The following is a 9067-nucleotide window of genomic DNA, read 5'->3' as shown; positions in this document are numbered from 1 at the left end:
TGAACATTCCCCTGGCACTGATAGTCTGGGCTTCTAATGTAACATCGGATTATAAAGCCTTTGTTTCTAGCTTGCTTTCCTAAGGAAATAAGGCTTCGGCAATTGTGCTGCTTCTCTGTACATGTATTTGACTGTTCTACCTTTCTGCAATAATTTCTGGTCAAGACAAATTTTATAGGAGGGTAGAGGTCAGAAACATAAAATGGCCTTAGCAGTTTTGTGAAAAACAGGCAGCTGGGTAGATATCAAGCCTGAGCTTAAGTTCGTCAAATATCCCGGCTTTCTAGGCTTGGGTATCCTTGAGGAGACAGAAAAAAAAAAATAATAATAACAATATTCTGCTGAAGTTCCTTTAATGCTGAAGTGATTTACCATATCACATATTTAAAGGGCTGCAGCTTTAGCATCAGATCACCTTTACTGATCATGTGTCAGACTCGGTTCCCATTTATTTATTTATTTATTTATTCCTTTTTTAATACATTTGTTTACTTTTTATATCCTGCTTCAGCTTAAGACCTCAAGTGTGCATCAGCCATCACCTTGCACAGATAGAATCTTATTCCAGCTTCCTGCAGAAAAATTCAGGGGCCAATGCTTTACCTTCCCCTTTCTCTTGTCCTGCTGTTGCTGCTTCTGTTCTCCACACATGTGGGCACATACTCTTGGCTAGGAGGACTCCACCTCATGGCATGCAAGCTTACTGATGGCTCCAGTAGCGTTACAAAGCTCATTTCTACATACAGCAACACGATTATGGAGAAGGTGAGGGCAAGGTTGAGTGAATGTGTTTCAACACTTCTTTCTTGGTATTTATTACCATGCCATAACATTCCTGCAACCTGGACTGCTGCTGCTCCAGCTGCTTGTGCAAGCTCCTGATCGAACGCAACAGTAGAAGTCTTCGGTACATAGCTAGCTGGAGCCGGTACTTCTCCTTTTCTTCCTTTTTCTTATTTTCTAAAGTCTCCATTACTTTTGTGGTCTTCATCCAAATGGCCAGGCCGAGACTGCAAGGGGCCACAATGCCCTTAGTGCCGCTCCCTGCATACTGTGTGCTGGCACACTGCATGTGGCAGCACCTAAGGTTCTTCACTGCCTCGGGAAGCTCTCCAGCCACCTTGGACACCTCAGGGGGATGTGGTACCTCCAAATCCTGGTTGCAGTCGCAGCAGAGGCTTTTGGAGTGCAGTGAAGTAATGTCCACAGGCTTGAGTTTACAGACTGCCAAGGGGTACAACGAGCCCCCTGCTGGTGTGTTTACAGCTGTCAGCTGGTACTTTGCCAACCCAGAGGCCCTGCTCTGTGCCTGGCTGCCACTGATGATCTCTGGACCAGCAAGGGCTTTTGCTTGGGCCACAGCCTTGCTAGAGAGGACAGACAGTCTTTCTGGCACCACTGAACTTCCCTTGTCTTCATTGAGGCTGGCCAAAACCAGACTGGCAGGGCAACCAGGGGATGCTGTTACAACATCACAAGTGGGAAATGGGTCTTCCTTACTGTTATTTTGGATTTTCTCTTCATCTCTTGGTATTACGTCTGCTTTCTCAGCCATTTATTGTATGAGCTACAGAAAATTTCTGTGGACAAAGTGAAAGTGAGAGGATTTCATTTTCACATACACACATGCGTGCACACAGCAGCTCAATGCAGAGTGACATTTGAAAAAAGAACCTCTCCTTGTATTTAACCAATGAACCTATTAGTTTTCTAATAAAGCACAACCCTTGGGTCACTTCAGGCCATTTCTTGTGATTTGCATTGGATGTTCTTCAAGACACAACATTAATCCAATAATAATTAAAATGATATACTGTACTATTAACATTCTCAAATCTTTAAAGCAAAGTGATCTATCCCTGCAGCACTGGCTGTGCTGACTAATTAAACAGAATACAGTTGTAAATGGGTATTGTAAGCACTTCTCCCATTTAAGAACACAACTCTAGCAAGTGTAGTTTGTAGAGACGGGCAAGTTATCAGGATTGATCAGCCCTAAAGAGAGGTAGATGTACCACAAACAGCAGGTTGCATTTAAATGCCCTCTCTTAGATCAATCTGCCTGCTAGCAGTTTGTTTACAAGATTGCCTTTTCCCCTCCTATTAACTGTAATAGTAGAGCTATATTAGTACTATGCTAGCCATAGACAGGAAAAAAAAAATACTCACCGAGGTTGGTGGTGGAAAGAATAAGAGTTACAGTGCCTTGTGTCTGTTCATCGTGTTTTCTTGCATATGAGTCAGCAAAAACTGGAACAGAAACATCACTGTGCAGAGGCAGGAGCAACAACAGCATTATTCAGTTCCACCCAGCAACAACACAGTGAATCCCAATCACTGAGAAGTGCAGGGTTGGCTTTTTTTTTTTTTTTTTTCCTTCCTTACTAAGAAGATGGTCTTCCCTGGCATCCAGCTTTATGTTACCTTTGAGCATCAAAATGAAATCAAAATGAAAATCGAGATTGGATGACACTACTTTTCAGATTCAAAAGCAAACACACCTTATCCTCTCAATCTACAGGGGGAAAATATATATGGCCCATCCTGCCCCTGTCAGTCAGCAAGGAGCAAATAGAGCACCAAAAAGAGGGTGGGGCATTCTGGACTCCAGTGTATACATGCTTTTCTTCAGAGAGGACAAGCTTAGGTAAGCTTTAGATGTATGAAACTAAAGTGAAACAAACTTTCAGTGCCAACTGAATGCTAAGCATAAAGGCAGTCAGAAGGTACAGATTTAACTGTCTAATATACACCCATATTTAATTACACTTGCCTAATCTTTAAGAAAAAGCTCGAGTATCCAAGAGAACAGCAAACTTTATCCTCACCTTTGATGTTTAGAAAAGCTACCTTCAGCATCCTCTCTCACTTGTAAAGCCACAGAAAAAAATCAAAAATTATCTATCTGCATCTACTTTGGTGAATTTGCCACAGAGATTAAGTTGCTCCAAGGCTTTCTCTACTCTATTCTGATAATATGAATAAAAGAACCAATCCAAAATACCATACAGAATATTCCCAGAGCTGGGAAAGAGTGAAGGTAGATTGTGTCTCCACTTCTACATATGCTACAATAAAGATCTTTGAAGGGGGAGGGATGAAAAAGCCATTTTGCATAGCAAATTTGTTAAATTAAAAATAACATTAATTTCTTATAGGTGTGGATCTGGACGGGATAAGTGACATTTGATACAAGCAGCTAAATTTAGTTGATACAATCAATTAATAAAATTACAAACAAAATCAAAACTCATTGAGCTAGATGACTTTTCATAGATTACAACTACTTCAGCTGAAATCTATGAAATTTAACATCAAGAAGTAGTCGGTCCATTGAACTACCAGCTTCAGAACAGAAATATAGTAAGATAATGTAATGATAAAATGCAATAAAATGCAAATGGCATTTATAGCCAAGTGTGCATGCATGTTTTGTTTTTATCCTTTCTTCCTTTGTTCACACTTTTCTAAAATTTCACCTGCAGCATTAGATGGATTTTTTCTAGATTCAGTTCCTGCCTGAAAGTAAATATATATCGAACATTTCAGATTTCAGCCAAGGATTAAGATGTTTGAGCAGTCTTAAGGGCTTTCCACACACACACAAAAAAAAAAGGGGGGGGTGGGGTGGGGTTGAATGAGGTGGGGGGGGGGGGGGGGCTAGGGGACTAACAGATGCATTTGCCTTTTGTCCTATTGACAGACTGGGAAACAAGGGAAAAGAACAGTGTTTCAAATTGAAACATGTAAATTCTTGTTCTGAGATGATACAACAATCTTCCTTCTCCCCCTTCTCCCCCCATCTCCATGACTGCTACCTTGACGAAATGATTCCTACAGGTCAGCTTTCTTATTTGCAATTCAACAGTTTAATGGGAGACCTGAGAAGACCTGCCAGTACCTTCTGTGAGACACACACTGTGCCATTCCACTTGGTGAAGAAACTTTTGGAAGAGTTTGCTGTTTGAACTGAGAATCTGTTGCAGGTAGATGTTGGGTGTCTCTTGCTCAGTTCAGACTTGTTTTCCTAGGTAATATCTGTGGGAACCTTTACAGGCAGAAGCTGCTTCACATTTCACAGTGAATACATCTGTCAGTTGAGCACAATGAGCATTTCAGTTAAACAAAATGAAAGCCAGAATGCCTCCAGTTGAGGTTCATTGCATTTTATTCCCAGCCATTCACGGGTAGATATGACCACAGAAGTTTCAAGATGTAAACCCTACATATCTACATTCAAGCTGTCAGTCTTGCACACACCTACAAGGTCTATGCCAACAGAGGTTTTAACCCACTGTCCTCCATCAAGTATCAGCTATGAGAGGTACTTGTCCACCTACAGGCGCAGGCCCATAAACATATGCCAAAACTCTCTGTGCTTACATGTTTGTGTGATCATGGCTTAGCTTTCACAAGCACATCTCAACACATTACATGGGGACAGGAAATAAATGGTCACAGGAGAATCCCTGCAGATAGTTATGACAGTTAAGCCTCCCTTTCTCTTTCCATTGTAAGGTCATTCCCCAGCTTGGACAGTCATGAGAACAGGAAGATGCTTGGCCTTATAGCTAAACACAGTTATGAACAGCATCAAAAAGTGATAAACATCGGTGGAGATATTTTATTGGAGTTACAAGACTGTGGCCTGGGAAGTTATGTTGTTACGTATTTGGGTCTGGGGAATACTTTTAACAAAGTAGTAAAAACATCCTATTACACAGTAGTGTAATTCCATATTTTATATTAATTGCTCTCAAAGATCAAAAGCCATATTCCATCTGTTAATGTACATACTCATGTGCTTTCCTATGAAATCAATGAGATCCACATGTGTACATCTGAGACCTAAATTTTCCCCCAAAGATTCTTTAAAATCCTTTTACAGGGCAGCAGATCTTAGAAGAAAGTCATATGCTCCCTTTCTTCTGCCTCCATACCCAAACCAGACATGGGTTATTACAGGCTGCTCTGCATTACACTGGATGGTAACAGTACCCAGAGGGGCTGCTGGCCAGCCAGGGATTGCCATCGCTCAGCATGTGCCACTCTCACCTTCATCCACACTTAGTCATTTCTGCAGTCCTTTCATACTAGCAAAGAAATGCAAAATAAATGCAGCCCAGCTTCACATGCCGTCCACTGATGATATCAGGAAGCACTCCACATTTCAGTGGCAGAGTCGAAGGGACATCTCAATGGCCTTCTATGGCCTCACAGAAGGAAATTAGGTATCTGCACACATTTGCAATGCAATCATATGTGCAGATAATCTGAAAGTGTTGAAGACAAAAAGTGAAGTGAATACATGATCTTACCAGTGGGGAAAAGTTCACTGGCTTCAAACATCAAAGTGCAGGAATACCAGCTGACTATGTTTAAGACATAAAACAGTGAAACAATCTGCCATGACTGGCAAAAATTAGCAAGCTTGTTGTCAGTCTCAGCAGAATTGACCACAAGAGGTGCAAATCTCTGAAAGAATAGCACAAACAAAGGTTGAGTTGAGTTTGCAAGCTTGGAAATCTCCTAACAGCAGGTGCCAAAATGACCTGGACATTAGGAAGGGCTTGATGACTACATTCACTGCAGTATTTCAGCAACTTAACCCTGCTTGAGTCTAAATATTCCCAGGGACACAAAATGAAAAATACACTCATATAGTTTCACAAAAATATCCTAAAAGCAGAATGTGTTGATTTTCAAGGCAGCAGCTGTTCTCCCTATCATCTTTGTGGGAAGCATTAGCTTGTGATTTGAATCCCTTTTAACTAAGAAAAAGAATAATGGTGTCATTGCCTAAACCAGTTACCTGTGTAAGTCTACATTCCCATGTATCCATGAAGCCACCTTTTTATGTTGAAGAAGCCACGAAGAAATTTCTAAAGTCTTGTTGTGAATTCTGGGATCTACTTCAGTTAGCACAGTAAGCATTTACCATTGCACAGAGACTGAAGTGGAAAGGGACATTCAATAGGCACACGTAGCCAACATGGTGCCTGATTTTCCCTCATCTCAGCAAACAGATGTGTATTGCACTGATAGAGTGGGCATCAATTTACCCACTGAAATGGGTGGACTTTTTCATTGCAAAGCAAGCTCATTGCATTTCTAGAGCAGGTTAAGAAAGTTACACAGTGGAAAAATAAAGGAGGAAGGCTTAGATGTTCACAGCATCTGCAGCATAAACCCATAATGGGGCTGGGAAATGAAAACCTTTATATTGAATTCAAAGAAACATAAATCTTGAAAACTGCCTGTTTACCCCTGTTACAATTTATTTTTCTAATGGAGAGAATATGCTTGTCTATAATTCATTACAATTATACTGAAAAGGTAAAATGGATTACATGCTGAAAAAAATGGATTGTAAGCAATACCTTCCTTTAAAAGTTAGAGTGCAAAAGAAATTCCAAAGTATCAGTGAAAGTTTGATTATTATATTTTTTTTCCCCCAAAATAATGAAAATATTATGCTTTATGGTAGCAAAATTAAATACGACCTTCTTCAGTGTGATGATGGTCCTCCCCCCCCCCTTTTTTTTAAAAATCTTTATTTTGAGGGGTGTCTATCATATTGTTCAGAAAAAAAAAAAAAAATAAGAAGATAATGTAACCTGAAACACTGTTACAGCTTTCCTATGGAGGTGAGACTAAAAAATTCTTACTGCAGAAAAGATGGTACTTGAAATATATTTGAATAACTTCCAGGATTAAAAGATTTAAAAGTATTGTTCATATATTGTAAGTACTTCATGCCTAGCAGGTAAGTAGTGGGTTACCCAACCTGGCCATTAGATATCACATGTGAAAATGAATATATAGACAACTCATGCGTCTAGTTAAAATTCATGTCCAGTACACATTGAGGGAAAAATCGTTTCTGCTGGGGAATATGTATACAGACTATGTAATTTTTGATAATTCATGTTTATGTTTGCTTTCATTCTGACATTTGATCATAGCTGACAAACTGATGGCCAGCAAATAAGAAAATTAAGCTGTAAGAATAATAAACTTATTATAAGAATAAGCACTGCGAGAGATGGAAGAAAAACATGGGAGAAAAAATTGAGGAAGTGGGGCTTAGTTGCAAACAGACAGACGAGTAATTGCGTGGTGTTTCACCACAATTTGAAATGAACTTACAGACCTTTTCAGAAGCCAATGCATTAAAAAAACAAACAAACAAACAAAACAAACAAACAAAAAAATCACGGCTTTAAAAATGTGTGCATTTTCTGCCTTGGCTGTTAAGCTAGGATGATAAGAGTAGAGAATATTACAAAAAATATACCTAAGGTAATTTTTTGGTTAAAAACTCTTTCAGACCTAGTGTGTGTGTGTGGGGGGAATTAAAAATAAAAAAAAAATCATGCTGTTTCAGCCTAACAACTTCTGTGAATCTTAAGATCACTCGAGAGGAACTTAACTCTATAGAACAGTATCAAGAAGTGAAAATACTACATCTAGGGACACCTTCTTAAAAATTCTGCTTTCTTACTTAGTATACCTTCCTGCTAAGTCTACATGTCAACCCCCTAAGCAATCCAGTTTTACTCAAGAGTGCCTGCACATATGTACCTAACATTTGCGTTGTTCAATACAAGCCATCAAAAACTTTGCTCAAGCTCACTTAAGGTCAGGTTTGCTTACTTCTTAATACACGTGAAGTTGCTAGCATGGCTGAGATGGGTGAGACCAAGTATGCAGCCATCAACAAAACCCACAAACTCAGCACTACATAATGTCATTGACCAACACCTCAGTGATAACAAAGTTAACAGATGACAGATGGGGAGAGAAGGAATATAGACCACAGGATCCATAGTACTTGACTATGTCTTTATTTTGTGTTGTGCAGCAGCAGCCTGGATTTTTTACCGTGTTTCCAGGGGTTAGTCTAAGCATTGAAAATTCTTTCACACTGGCAATTTCACTTTTATACCCAGAGGCCCTTTGCTCAGCTTCTGTCAGAGTCCAATCCATTGTATGCAGAATTATTATCAGCTAAATCCTTAGAAGTAAAAGTTTTAAGAAATTAGAAAGCAAATGAGAAAAGATAGCCATATACAGTTAATGAAAGACAAGTCTCCATATGTTTGGTTATTTATTTTATAAATGTGTATCTACTTTTTTTTTTTTTTTTAACAGAACAGATACAGAGTCCAATTTTTACTTGCTTGAATAGAAGACAGGCTAAAAAAGAAGAATCTGAGATACTACCCCACTGACATCTCAGATTGAACAGAAGAAATCATGTATGACTCCCAGAAACAACAACCATAGTTAGGTACTGGATGTCAGAATTAGGTAATGTTTCCTCATACCATTGAGGTTTCCTGCAGCTCTGCCTGCTTGAACCTTGAACCCTCATTGAATGTCCCCAAACCCTTGCCCTGAGCATGACCCCTTGTCATACACAGAAGGTATTAGCAACCTGCCATTAACTTCAGTGACACCAGAACACAATTTTATCCTGAGTTATGCTCACAGAGCTTTCTCTAGAGTTAACTGAACAGTATTGAAAAGCACAGAGCAAGAACATTGCCAGCTATCAATGCATTATTTACCACCTTGAAAGCTTCCTCCCTATTATAACTTAAACTTCAGCTAAGGTACCACCAGACACACTACATTAGTTACTCCAAAAGAGATCCCAGCAGTTAGTGGAGGTACTGTTCTAATTAAGATTTTAAGAGCAGAAAGTGAAAACAATGTTTGACCTCACACTTGGAAAATTACTCACACTTCCTTGCTTTCCTACACAAGATTGTCTTAATAACAATAATTTCCAGTAGGGATGTGAGACAGTAAATGAAATAAAAAAAAAATAAATGCCTCCATATGTGAACTCCACTTCCTTAGGCAAAAATAATGAGTTAAATGAGCAAAATATCTGCAGCTCTCTTATGTTTTGGTGCTGTACATATACATTGGTATATGTGCAAGAAGCTTTCCAGAGACTTCTGTCATCAATCAGGTAAGTGATAATTCAAAATTCCAGCCTCCTGATTTAAGGAAATTGCATTAATCTCAAGGGAAAGTTGTTGTTTTGTCATTTTAA

The 9067-nt window shown here is 39.2% G+C and overlaps 1 protein-coding gene across 1 annotated transcript; it reads right to left on the bottom strand.

The window, feature by feature from the left end:
• Positions 1–754: 754 nt before the first annotated feature.
• LOC311206354 (uncharacterized protein) lies at positions 755–1555 on the bottom strand (the record flags this gene model as incomplete). Its single annotated transcript, XM_084281634.1, has 1 exon — positions 755–1555. One exon carries the CDS (start codon positions 1553–1555, stop codon positions 755–757), a length of 801 nt encoding a protein of 266 aa, XP_084137760.1.
• Positions 1556–9067: the final 7512 nt, after the last annotated feature.

The sequence above is a fragment of the Netta rufina genome (genome assembly GCF_964035555.1).
Source record: "Netta rufina genome assembly, chromosome: 2".
NCBI classification, from domain to species: Eukaryota; Metazoa; Chordata; class Aves; order Anseriformes; family Anatidae; genus Netta; species Netta rufina.
This window is presented reverse-complemented; position numbering and strand designations above follow the sequence as displayed.